Source organism: Jatropha curcas, chromosome 8 (assembly GCF_041381405.1).
Source record: "Jatropha curcas cultivar XTBG-Jc1 chromosome 8, XTBG_Jcur_1.0, whole genome shotgun sequence".
Lineage (NCBI taxonomy): Eukaryota > Viridiplantae > Streptophyta > Magnoliopsida > Malpighiales > Euphorbiaceae > Jatropha > Jatropha curcas.
This window is the reverse complement of record NC_143158.1, coordinates 4587499-4600787: the sequence shown is the minus strand read 5'-3', so window position 1 is coordinate 4600787 and position 13289 is coordinate 4587499. Positions and strand designations below refer to the sequence as shown.

The window sequence follows — 13289 nt, the reverse complement described above, 5'->3', positions numbered from 1 at the left end:
GTACTATTGCAACAAATTAATAAATTTTCATTTCTATTGTAATTTTTTATTACCAAATGTGCCCTCTCATCTTCCCCTTTAATCATTAAAGTTTATTGGCCATATTGTAATTATCTGCATCATATTTAATGGGCTTCAACCATAGAACAAATTATTTTAAATAAAAAAAAACATTTTTTAGATATATAATGCTATAATTTTTTTTTTAATTAATGTTATAATTTACTATTGAACTAGTAATTTATTTTAAATTTAAGTGGAAGTTTTATTTATAAATAAATTATACATTTAAGATTTGGCTTATTTGTTTTCACTAGCTAAAAACCATTAGTTAATGATTTTGCTAACATTTTAGTGGGACCCACTGATTATAATGCAGTATTTTGTAAATATTCAAAACAATTTATCTCTTATAAAACCATCGATCTCTGAACAACCAAAATATTTTAATAAAAAATAATTGATAAAATCAACTAGATCACTTAAGTGGATGACATAGTTGCAGAAGCTATAGAAAGAAAGCAACGACATTTAGAGAGGAGGAAAAACAACAAATTGGTAATAAGAAAAAAAAAAAAAAAGACAGATAGCTTTTTTTTTTATTATTATTATTACAATCTCCTTTTTTTATTTATTACAATCTCCTTTTCAAGATTCAACTACACATAACAAACAAAATAAAAAAAGAAATATTTAGAGAGAGACCAAATCTCAATAATAACCATTATAAAAAGAAACGAATAATATTAATAGGTCATAAAAATTAAAAGAAGAGAAATGAAACAAAAGAAATGCTGCGTTTTAGTTCCTTCGGGTTAAATTAACCCAAGGATAACTAATAGATTCCACTAATATATATATATAATCCTGAAATAAAAAATATATTAAAAATGCTAACTCGGTGTTCTATTTTTTCAGTATTTGTGTTTTTTTTTTCATTTCTTTTCAGTTTTACAATTTACAAACTATATAATATAAATTATTTATGATTTTGAAAATCTTATTTTGTTATGATTTTAAAAAATCTTAGTTTGTTATTTTGTTCTAACTATCTATATGTTAAATAAATTATGATATAAATAGTGATCTCTGTTTTCTAATATCTCATCTTCTATTGAAACTCATTTATTGAAAGTTAAAGGTCTCCATCTATTAGTAATTTTCAATATTTTGTTTAGTATTAATAAAATATAACTTTCTTATCGTGGTTTTTGTTTTTCTTTTATTTTTTTGTTTTGCTAATTAATATTGATCGCGTAGTAAATAAAGAAGAAGCGGACAATTTCACTTGACTAGCTAGCCAAAAGTTTCCTTTGAAAAATAATCATTAAGGTTTCTTTTTTATTTTTTTATTTTCTTAAGCATGATTGGTATTGATATGTCAATCCAAAATGCAGGGTACAAAAGTGTGGTAGGAGAGACAGTTATCCGAGGAACAGAAGCAAAGAGTAGTTATAGCTCACGCTATTAGACGAAGTTGCAAGTGTATTAGATATAGAATCGGAGAGAGTAGTAAAAAAATAGATGTTATATAAATTTAGAAAAATAGATCAACTAAATATATTTTAGTGCTATTGTACTGTACACTATATGTACTGTTCACTACATTTTATTGGCATGCAAATTAAAGCAGAGGTTGTATATTCAGATTATTACGCCAAAAACCCAAACTTTTTAATTGAGATGCATTTTTTTGTCATTAATATTTGTTCTGCTTCTATTTATATTTGAATTTATTATTTTTTTATCAAAAATTTATTTTATTTACTCGACCTTACATTTTTATAGCAAAAATAAAGTGATATTAATAAACTAAATAAAAGAAGTTACTTAAACATTAAAAATTATTTTTTTATATATTAATTAAAGAATAGGAATAGTAATTTGACTAAATTTTTAGGTTATTTTTTCATGTATTAAAGAGTCGTAATAAAAAGTCATGTATATAATATTTATCTTTGAAAAATTTTCATTTTTTTCTTTCCTTTATGTATACCTCTATTTCATTTTTCAAAAATTTTCTATATCTCTTTAGTTTTTATTAGAAATTTTATATTTTTTAAAGATAATTAGGCTTTGAAAAAGTTTAAATTGTTGATTATCTATATATCTCTCTACTTAACTCTATTTTTAAAATCATTTAAGTTATATATGTCAAATTTAAACTAAATTATTTTTTATTTGAGATTAATAGATATTAGTATAGGAATTTTTAATTTTTTCTTTGTTTTTCTATGTTTTGTAGAATTAATATTCAATATAAATAATTAAATTATATTTTATTATTAATAATGAAATATTAAATATTATTGATTTATATATTATCCATGGTGAATGATTTGAATTTTAAAATTTTATCTGAAAATATTGTTTGAATTATAAACTTTAACTAAAATCTGGACATTATTAATCAAATTTTATAATTATTTAAAATAAATTAATGTCATCACAATTTCTATGATCCCATAATTTATTGAAATTTCTATAGTATAATAATTTAATAAATTAACCCATGAGAAAAATAAATATTTTATATACTAATATATTAAATACAATTTATAAAATTTAATTATGATTAGTCTCTTCAAAGAGAATAATAGAACACCAAACAATATTCACGTGGGAAAGACAGGAAGGCGGAGAAAGCGCGTGCACACCGTAACTTATTCTTCGTTCGTTTAGTGATTAAACACCGTTAACACTCTGACAAATCACAAACTTCCAAAACCAGCTTCTAATCTGCTTTTTCCAAACAATCCGTTAGCCCACCGAAGCCTTCCCCGCCCGCCTTTCTTTCTCTCTTTCTGTCTCTCTTTACTCTCTTCCTCTTCTTCTCGATCTCTCCTCACTGTTCCTTTCTCTCTCCGAAATCGCTTTGTTTGACCTTCTTTGAGTCTTCCACCTCGTTTCTATTACCGAATTAGGGTTTCGATCTGTTTTCTTCTTTCAATTTCGCGCTTTCTTTGTGATTGTGGTTTTTTGTTTCCCTAAATTATTTGCTTAGTTTATTTTTGTTTTTGTTTGTGTCTCTTGGGGAATCGAAATGGTGGTTTCTCCGAGTCCTAATGGAGCTTCGCCGCTGCCATCTCAACCTGCTAAGAGGTATGGAATCACTAGACCTATCTCCCTCGCAGGCCCCACTGAGGCTGATCTTCATCGAAATGCTGAATTGGAGAAGGTAAAATCTTTAGTTGACATTGATCCAATAAATTAATTTTGTAATTTTGCTTATGTTATTATTTTGCTGTATTTGGATTGAATTTAAAGTTTTTGGTGGATTCGGGGCTGTACGAGAGCAAAGAGAAAACTATGAAGAGAGAAGAGGTGCTTGGTCGCATAGATCAGGTATTTGAATATTTGCTAACGCTTAAATTTATATGCTTGCGTGCACTATGACTGAATTAATAAAACATATTGTAGTTAGTAAGAGCAGTTAATTTATAGATTGATTTGCATTATTGTTGGAGATTTCTACTTATGGAGTTGAGGTATATTGATAGTCAACCTATAAACAAATCAGTTAAAGACTTGTGGAAAACTCAGGGATTTCTTGTGGAAAGGCAAACACGGGAGGTAGTTTTGGATATTTATTGTTAAAGAAACACAAGGCATGCATTTGGACGGATTGGATTTGGTTTCATTATTGATGAATCACTATCTTCTTAAAGAACCATTTTTGACGTTTCAAAGGATTTGTATGGCATTTAGGTGAAAGCTGACTGTTATGGAATAGCGTGCTATATGAAATATTCTATTTATTCATGGGAGTTATGGTTATTTTGGTGAAATGTGAATAGAATACCCTTGGCAACACCTTACAGTATGAATACTTTTTGCTGCTACAGAACTTAAATAAAAGGAGTTATGTTTTGCCTAATCGCTAGCTTCGTTTTACTTCCTTTGCTTTGTGTGCTCGGTTAGAGTTTTTTGGTGTGTTCAGGGGAGTGAGTTTTCATGTGATTAATGGAGGTTTCATCTAAATTTCATCCAAATTAAATGTGTCTTTTATCAATTTTTAATATGTAATATGGATGTTTGATCTTTGCCAAGCATTGTTAATAGTTTTGTTTTAAGAAACGTTTTGGTGCTCATGTTTTACTAGTATGCTTTGCTTTTCCTGGTGTGATAGAGATGATTTATTGTTGCCTTAAATAAGTAATCGTGTATGATTTGAACTCCAGATTTTCATTACTGATCTTAATTATGAAAAGAAGTTTCTATTCCATTTTGGCAATCTTGTTGCTTTTCCTTTCTGGTTCCTATTCTCTTCTATACCAATGCGATTATCTTGAGCAAATGGTTATGGGGAAATCAACCTCTAACAGATTGTCAAAGGTTGGGTTAAACAATTGACACACCAAAGGGGCTACACGGATCAGATGGTGGAGGAAGCAAATGCTGTCATTTTTACTTTTGGGTCTTATCGTTTGGGGGTAAGTATGACTTTTTATAGGATTTGTTATGTTCTTTGAGCACTATCTTTTGATGTCTTTTATCGCTTTCCTTATTTCTTCTCAATTGTACTTCTTGGGTGAGGTAGCTTTGTAAATTAATCTTTTACATGGTACTGAGGAGGGTTAACTAGTTGATATTTTTGAAGCGCTAGACTGCATTTTTGTTGAAAGACAATTAGCAATGTGTTCTAATTTTTATTTTTTGCTCTCTGATTCCTTTTTGGGGGTATTCTTGAACTGTGGACCAAAAAAAGTACAATAAAATTGTTAACTTTTCCACCCTAATTAAATAGTCCTTGGGGAGCAGAACTTAAGTTTTAGAAGTTTGAGGCACATCATACTCATATCCTGGACAGTAACAACTGCTTTGCTGTAAAACGAGTAATTGATAGGGGTAAGTGTTTGTGCCACCTTTCTCAGATTCTTGGCTTAAATTTCATAAAACTCATGTAACAGGTTAGTTTTTTATCCCACTGCTAACATTGTAGCAGGGTAATGTGCTACCAGCTCTCTTGTACCTTTCACTTCCCTAATATAAAGAACTGGGTATTTTGCAGCCAAAAGTAGGCTACCTTTTGGACTTATTTTGTTTTTTACAAGATGTAATATTTTGGTTCCATCCTGCATTGAAATAAGTACCTCCTCTACATGGAGATGTAGCGATTAAATGCTGTTTTAACAGGTTCATGGTCCTGGAGCTGACATAGACACCTTGTGCGTTGGGCCGTCTTATGTGAATCGAGAGGTCACTCATAAACTTGGCCTATTTGCATTAGGAATCTGGAGGGATAGTTTATGGTTTTCATTAACATTTTGAGTATCTTTTCCCAGGAAGATTTCTTCATTATTTTGCATGACATATTGTCCGAAATGGATGAAGTTACGGAGCTTCAACCAGTTCCAGATGCTCATGTCCCAGTTATGAAATTCAAGTTCCAGGGGATATCAATTGATCTTCTTTATGCTAGTATTTCTCTTTTGGTTGTTCCTGAAGTAAGTTCTCTATGCTTATAAAATATTCATGAGACGTAGCACTTTCCTGGAAGCATGCATTTCAATTATTGAAAGCTTCTCTTCTTTTGTCTGTGTTCTTGAGAGTGGATTCACATGCAAGTCTGGTAGCATGTCTGGATGCAAGATTTTTACCCTTATTAGATCCATTTTAACAATCAGGATGCTAATCTTCAAATAGGGAAATGCTATGTTTTTGTGCTTTAATGATTTGAATGTAACATAATGTTGAAATTGTATTTAATTGTTGCTTGCTGAGATTGATCTGGAACGAACTTGTCAACACAATTCAGGATCTGGACATTTCGCATGGGTCTGTGCTGTACGATATTGATGAGCAAACTGTTCGAAGTCTAAATGGGTGTAGAGTTGCAGATCAAATTCTTAAACTTGTGCCAAATGTTGAGGTGGACATATTGTATGCTTTTTACCTGGTTTATTTGATTATATTGTTAATTTGACAGTATTTTAATCCTTGACCAAATTGTAGCACTTTCGAACAACACTTAGATGTTTGAAGTTTTGGGCTAAAAGGCGTGGTGTTTATTCAAATGTAAGATGAGCAGAGTTCCCTTTGCAGTTGATGTTTCACCTCAATATTATGGTTTTTTCATTTGCTTTTAACCAACGTATAGGTTACTGGTTTCCTTGGTGGCGTAAATTGGGCTCTTTTAGTTGCACGGCTATGCCAGCTTTATCCCAATGCAATTCCCAGTATGCTAGTTTCTCGATTTTTCAGAGTATATACACAATGGCGCTGGCCAAATCCTGTGATGCTGTGTTCTATAGAAGAAGATGAACTTGGATTTCCTGTATGGGATCCTCGTAAAAACCATCGGGACCGGTTTCATCATATGCCAATAATAACTCCTGCATACCCCTGTATGAATTCTAGCTATAATGTCTCTATAAGTACCCTCCGTGTAATGATGGAGCAATTTCAATATGGTAACAAGATCTGTGAGGTGTGTGCATGAGTGTTCACCTTTTACTTCAGCTGCCCACATTATACTATTGATGCCTTCACTCTGGTCAATTTTTTCCATGCAGGAGATTGAGCTAAACAAGGCTCAATGGAGTGCTCTGTTTGAGCCTTATCTTTTCTTTGAAGCATACAAAAACTACTTGCAAATTGATATTATTGCAGCAGATGCGGATGATTTGCTGGCTTGGAAAGGCTGGGTGGAGTCCCGGCTTAGACAACTTACTTTGAAGGCAAGGGCTTTACTTTTTGAAGAGGAACACATATTATTCTGTTTCTAGTGTTTGTTCCCGTGTACTTCACAGTTCACATATACGAAACATTGTGCCCAAGTGATTCAGTATGGTGTCTTTCCTTATTGGTGCTTTTCATATGCCACTTTGCAGATAGAACGGGATACAAATGGGGTGTTGCAGTGCCATCCGTATCCGAATGAGTATGTAGACACATCCAAGCAATGCTCGCATTGTGCTTTCTTCATGGGCTTACAGAGGAGAGAGGGAGTTACTGGTCAAGAAGGCCAGCAATTTGATATACGGGGAACAGTTGACGAATTTAGGCAAGAGATAAACATGTACATGTTTTGGAAACCAGGAATGGATATCTATGTTTCTCATGTTCGTAGGAGGCAGCTTCCTGCTTTTGTTTTCCCTGATGGGTATAAGCGATCTCGCCCTTCACGGCATCTCAACCAGCAGGTTAGTAAATCAAATGATGGTGCTGCAACATCTCGGATTGGATCACCTGAGGGACATCTTAAGCGAAAGAATGACCATGAAGAGGTGGATCTGAGGCCGGATAAACCAGAGAAACGAGCCTCTATAAGCCCACAAAGGCTGCAATCTGTGTCTCCAGAAAGTAGTACGAGTAGGTGCGGTGGAACATCTCTGGCCAACTTCAGTGAAAGGATTAAATTAGGGTGTTCAACTGCTGCAGATGTTGACAACAATTCTGAGGCTAGGTCATGTAGAGGGCCATCAAGCAATGAAAACTGCATCTTGGGGAATGTGATGCAGGTGGGTGAAACAGTTATGGGTTTGTATGATCCGGCAGTGGTTAGGGGTGATGTAGAGCCAGCTGAGTGCAGGAATGAGGTAGAGCCAACTGATCTGGCGGTTGAAACAATTCTTAAGCAGGAGTTGCTTGATCCATATGAAATATCAAGTTCTGAAATTAGGAAAATACATAACGTCACAAATGAGAACAGAAATGGGGATTTGATATCGGCTTCCTTGGAAAATGGTTCTCCCAACAGACTGTTAAAATGGGGAGGGGAAGTTATAGAGGTTGAAGAGGAGTTAGTCAGACCATGTAATCAGACAGCAGTTGTAGAACTTGCTGAAAGCGTTATATGTTCAAATACCAGTGCTCAGAACCTCAATTGTGAGGTGAGTTACTCTGTTTGAAGATTTTGGGTTACAGATTGTTGCGGATGGCAGTGGCAAATACTCGAAGTTCTGGAGATAGTGAGAGTGGGATCTTTGCAGGGTGCTATATGTGCTGCAGATTTGGATTCGCTTCTGGAGAATGGGTGTTTGAATGCAAGCGGAGCATTTCAAAATAGCTTGCCAGAAGAATTAGAGGTTCCAAATCTAAATTGCTTATTTTAACTTATTGTAGTATAATTGCTTCATTTTTTCACATGATTTCCTTTTGTTCTCTTTCTGTTGTGCTGAGTCATTATGATGACCCCGCTGATGACCCAGCTAGTCGATTAATATTAGCTGGGCCGTCTTGTGAAAAATTCCAATTAAAAAACTTGTGAGTAAGATGGGTTTTGGTAGTGCTTTCATTGATTAAGAATGTGTTAGCAGATAAATTTAAATTTGTTAATTGCTCCTTTTCTCTTTTATATGCTGGGTTTCATTTTTTCTTTTACCTCCTAACTGCTGCATATGTGGTCGCAGGTCCTGCACCACTATACGTGCTATGTTTCCAGTAACTGTGCTTAAGAACCTGACCATGTTTTGTATCTGACTCAGATACATGACTCTCCCTTAAATTTTCACCTTGAGTACCTTGTCACAAAGCTAACTCTTAGTTTTGCTCTCTGTATTCTCTAGCCAAGTACTGCAATTGGGAAGGTTGTAAATTCTCAAGATGGAGATAGGTCAGAATCTTTGCAGAAGCCAGTGATAAGGCATGCATTTGAACCCTATAAATTGTCTTTTGTAAACCATGGTATCTTTATGCTGTCCTGTTTTTTTTTTTTTTTTGTTGGCTCTTGTTTAGCAGGTTGAATCTGAAGTCAAAAGCGTAACATTTTGGCATCGGTCATTTAATGCGCTTCACATTTAGAAAGGCGTGTCAGCAATTCGGTAAGTGTCAAAAATTAATTGCTGGCTTTCATGGCATCGTACCAGGTGTGTGCACAAGCTCTATATTGTGGAGTAAGAGAGGATCAATAGTTCATAGCAATGTGCCTTGCTTGGTGATTTGACCAGTCATCTAGTTTGTGTTATAGAGCACTGCTGAAGCTCTGGACTTCCCAGAAGCATTGGAGACATTCTTTGCTGTTATTGAGCTCTTTTCTTTGTTCCCTTTGGGTGTGGCAGAACGAGTGAATCGCAAATTTGGAACCTATTTGTACATCAAACGAGACCAATCAAGTTCAGTGTGGTTTGTGAGGGCATTTGCTTTCTTTCTTTGTGCTTCTTTATAGGCCTTTGTACACTAGCTCTTTTGTTCTTTTCAAACCTGTGAAAATGTAATCGAATTGGTACACTTGTTTGGTGCGAAACATTTGTGGTTCAATGGCCAAGTTTTTCTGACTTGTGGCAGCATGTGCTGTTTGGTTACTTGCATGAAACATTTGGTTTAATGGCTAAATTTTTCTGACGTGGCAGTAAGTTCTGTTTTTTCCTGTTTTTTACTTGCCTGAACAAAATCCAGATAAATGCTTCTGTAATTTATGGTAATTTGTACATTTTTGAGGCATGTTGACTTGGTTTACGTGCAAATTTTATTTTGGGGATTGGGATGACTGAAACTGAGAAACCTGCTAGTTAAAAACAGGGATTATTTTTTGGCCTGTAGCATATGATACACCCTAGAAAGAAAAAGCTGAACTATTTATTACTAGACATCACTGTAAATTAAGCCACTTTCAAAGTCGTCATCATCTGCTACTCTTTTACTGCGCCTGTAACTAGAAAGATAAGTAGAACTGCCAAGAAGAGGAGCAACGTCAAACTCCATTCCCATCTTCTCTCTATTATCCCTTGGAGAACATCGACGTAGGACCTGCAATACATCCTTCATAGATGGCCTTGCAGACGGTAATTTGCTTGTACAAATGAGCCCTAGCTTGAATACAGTTGTCATTTCTTCTAGATAACATGGTTCCCTAATTTTCTCGTCGAGGCAATCAACAAAAGGCTTTCCTTCTGCACTTTGCCTCCACGCCCATTCTGCGAGGCTGGAATTCTCATCTCCACTGTTAGCTTCTCTTCCTGTTACTAGTTCGAGGAGAACAACTCCGAAGCTATAAACATCAATCTTCTCATTCACTTTTGTTGTATAAGCATACTCTGCAATACAAACAATATTAATTTTTGAGTTGAACAAAATCTACATAATACAAGTACTTTGTAAAGCATTTTGAAAGGAGTCTTATGCTTTTTACCTGGTGCAATATAACCGAACGAGCCTGCTACAGCAGACATTGTATGATCTTCTCCTTGCTTAGCCAACATTTTAGCTAATCCAAAGTCTGCAATTCTTGCTTTGAATTCAGAATCCAACAAGATATTGCTTGATTTGATATCTCGATGTATGATAGGTGGGGTGGAATCATGGTGCATATAGCATAAGCCTCTCGCAGCTCCAATGGCGATCTGCAACCTTGTTGGCCAATCCAAAACAGAATCATTCACTGTGTTTGTTACTAATGATGATCTCCTCCTCTTCCCATGAAGCCATGTATCGAGGCTTTGATTCTCCATATACTCATAAACAAGAAGTTTCGAATCCCCATTTGAAATGCAACACAATAACTTCACTATATTTGAATGCTTAACTGTGCCCAGTATTTGAACTTCTGCCAAGAACTCCTTTTCAAGCTTCTCATCAAATTTTCTGTTATTCCAAATCCTTTTAACAGCAACAGAATCTCCTGCACGGTTCACAGCAATCCGGTATACCTTTCCCGACCCTCCACTTCCAATCAGATTATTTTCTGTTAACTTCGCCAAAATATTTGCTTGTGTGAAATCCACTCTCGAGAATGAGGTCAGCTTCCATGTTGCCAGTTCTCGCTTATGCTTGTTTCTCAGGTAATCTCTAACTCCAAATAAAGTCAATATAGCAGCAACTACAAAGATAGTTAAGGCTAGAACAAGAATCATAGCAAGAACTTTAGAAGACAGTTTATTTGAACTGCGATACATAATATAGCAATTTGGAAGGTTCAGAACTGGATTAACTGCACAAAGATTAGAATTATTCAAGAAACTGTACTCGTAAGCAAGATTATCAAACTGGTCCGGGATTTGACCAGAAAGCTGATTAGATGACAAGTTGAGGTATATAAGCTTCAATTGGCCAAACCCAGATGGGATGTTGCCAGAGAGATGGTTTTGAGACAGATCTAAATAAAGCAAATCAGGTAAAGACCCCATTGCTGCTGGGATTTCGCCAGAAAGTGCATTTCTTGATAGATTTAGATCAGTCAACGACTTCCAGGAGATCATCTGTGATGGAAGTTGACCGGAAAACTGATTACCATCAAGAAAAAGAGTGCTAAGACGTGACAAGCTTGTTAATTCCTCCGGAATTTCACCTGAAAACAGATTATTACTTGCCTTGAAAACAACAACATTCCTCCAACTAGAGATTCCAGTAGGAATTGGACCAGATAATTTGTTGTTGCTAATTTCCAACCTGGACAAATTCCAGGCTACTGAGCTTGGAAGTTTGCCCGAGAAAGAATTATTACTTAGCAACAAATATGTCATATTGATTGCTGTCCAAAAACCTAGAGGTATCTCACCAGAAAACTTATTGTTGTAAAGCTGAACTGTGTTCAAAGTAGTACAATTTCCAAGCTTTTGCGGCACCTCCCCTGTAAGATTGTTTGAAAATGCAACAAAAGTCTGCAAAACACCTCCAGCACAAAGATTTTCAGGTAATCGACCACTGAAATGATTACTTGAGACCTCGAAAACTTCAAGTTTGGAATGAAGTCCAAATTCTGGTGGCAATACTCCACTCAATTTGTTAGTGAAAACTCGAAAAATACTCAATTTTGGAAGTAGAGCTATACTTGATGGTAATTCACCAGATAACTGATTAATATACAGAAGCAAAACTTCCAATCTCTGTAACTTACCGAAGTCATCTGGTATTGAACCAGTCAAGCTATTCAGAGAAATATCAATTTCTACTAAATTAAATGCTTCTACTACCTGTGGTATTTCCCCCGACAATTTATTATGGAACAGATATAAATTAGTCAGATTCTTCAACAAAAACAACCCATTTGGCATATTAGCTTCAAGCTTGTTCATTGCCAAATCTAAATGTTCAAGACTTGAAAGATTGGAAAAACTCTCCGGTATTGGACCAATCAAATTAGCGAATCTAATCCACATGAAAGTCAACTTCTTTAGATTACCGAACTCTACTGGAATTCTTGAAGGCATAAATGGATTAAAGGCTAATCCTAACTTTACTAGATTAGCCAAACTACCAATCTCCTTTGGAATAATCCCATTAAACCCGTTTTGATAAAGAAACAGTGTCTGCAACTCCGTTAAGTTACCAATTGTCGTTGGGATGTCACCGGAAAAGTTATTAGCTCCGAGGTCTATATACTGGAGAGTTGAAAGACGATCAATATCATCAGGGATTGGACCGACAAAGTAATTTTGAGAGAGGTCTAAATGCTGGAGCTTTGAACAATTGTAAAGAACTGTAGGAAATGTACCGGGTATGTAATTGAGGGATAAATCGAGAGAAATTAGGTTTTTCAGGTCACAGATTGTCGCCGGAATTGTCACTGTTATGTTCACGTCACTGAGCACAAGTCCGGTAACTGTGTTGCCGATGCACTGAACCCCTTTCCAATTGCAGGGTGGCGATGAGGAGTTCCATGACTCGAGCAACGGTGGATTGCCAAGTTCTCGCCGGAGCTTCAAGAGAATAGTTTGTTCTGTGTTGGCATTTTGTGAAATTACAGTCAAGGGTATAGTGGTTACAAAGAATAGGAAGAGGACCGTTGGGAATTTTAGAAATGGGAGGGGTAGCATGGACATTTTCAAGTTTCCAGTTTTTTGTTTTTTTTGCCGGGAAAGAAGCGGAAGGTAACGGTTGGTTTTCAAATTTGGCGATACGACATAAGGAGGTCATGTATTATCTTATATGTAAGAGTTGAGTTTGGTGAAATGACACTGTAAGTGACAATAATTACATTTCCACCACTAAAAGTTATTGGACGAGTCAAAAGTCAAACCTCAAAAGTGGTATCAAGTTATTTGTTCTAACACGGTTCGGTTAAATCTAACAATAAATCATTTCCTTTCAACTAACAAGTAAAACTCAGAAAATGACAGGTAAACTTAATTTCCCACGTGAATAATAATTTGACAAGATAGTAAAATGATTCTAATTCCAAAACGACTACATTTTCAAACTACACCCATAGAAAATGTAGTGGTTTTGGAATTAGAATCATTTTTCTCGAATCAAATCATTATCTTTACCCCTCGTGTATGCTTATGCTAAAGTGCCTCATACTATATTTCATTATAAATTCTCTCATTGACTTGTGCAATTTACCATTTCTTTCCAAGATTGAGCACGATTTACTTAAAATTGTAATATTACAATGAATTGATTTAATT

The 13289-nt window shown here is 35.0% G+C and overlaps 2 protein-coding genes across 7 annotated transcripts; one reads left to right on the top strand and one right to left on the bottom strand.

The window, feature by feature from the left end:
• Positions 1-2722: 2722 nt before the first annotated feature.
• PAPS2 (poly(A) polymerase 2) lies at positions 2723-9230 on the top strand. Of its 6 annotated transcripts, none has more exons than XM_089724891.1 (13): positions 2723-3178; positions 3268-3345; positions 4326-4433; positions 5137-5199; positions 5286-5447; positions 5759-5872; positions 5956-6018; positions 6101-6430; positions 6516-6680; positions 6834-7835; positions 7935-8030; positions 8511-8557; positions 8683-9230. In XM_089724891.1, exons 1-13 carry the CDS (start codon positions 3044-3046, stop codon positions 8705-8707), a joined length of 2388 nt encoding a protein of 795 aa, XP_089581017.1. In that variant the 5' UTR covers positions 2723-3043; the 3' UTR covers positions 8708-9230. The 6 variants fall into 6 exon arrangements, with proteins under 6 accessions (XP_089581017.1, XP_089581016.1, XP_020536523.1 ...); XM_089724890.1 differs by having other exon boundaries at positions 8680-9230; XM_020680864.3 differs by having other exon boundaries at positions 8511-8587.
• A 161-nt stretch (positions 9231-9391) lies between these two features.
• LOC105638229 (kinase family with leucine-rich repeat domain-containing protein) lies at positions 9392-12792 on the bottom strand. The gene is made up of 2 exons (XM_012222008.4): positions 10073-12792; positions 9392-9977 (listed from the first exon to the last, which is right to left on the bottom strand). The coding sequence occupies exons 1-2, from the start codon at positions 12699-12701 to the stop codon at positions 9526-9528; spliced, it is 3081 nt and encodes a 1026-aa protein (XP_012077398.1). The 5' UTR covers positions 12702-12792; the 3' UTR covers positions 9392-9525.
• Positions 12793-13289: the final 497 nt, after the last annotated feature.

Excerpts from the sequence above, each read along its gene's own strand:
- LOC105638229 (XM_012222008.4), bottom strand. The coding sequence starts at position 12,701 with ATGTCCATGCTACCCCTCCCATTTCTAAAATTCCCAACGGTCCTCTTC. Across the intron at positions 9,978-10,072 it reads GTTCGGTTATATTGCACCAG|AGTATGCTTATACAACAAAA; the intron begins GTAAAAAGCATA and ends TTTGTATTGCAG.
- PAPS2 (XM_089724888.1), top strand. The coding sequence starts at position 3,044 with ATGGTGGTTTCTCCGAGTCCTAATGGAGCTTCGCCGCTGCCATCTCAA. Across the intron at positions 3,346-4,325 it reads TGCTTGGTCGCATAGATCAG|ATTGTCAAAGGTTGGGTTAA; the intron begins GTATTTGAATAT and ends AACCTCTAACAG. Across the intron at positions 8,031-8,510 it reads GCTTGCCAGAAGAATTAGAG|CCAAGTACTGCAATTGGGAA; the intron begins GTTCCAAATCTA and ends TGTATTCTCTAG.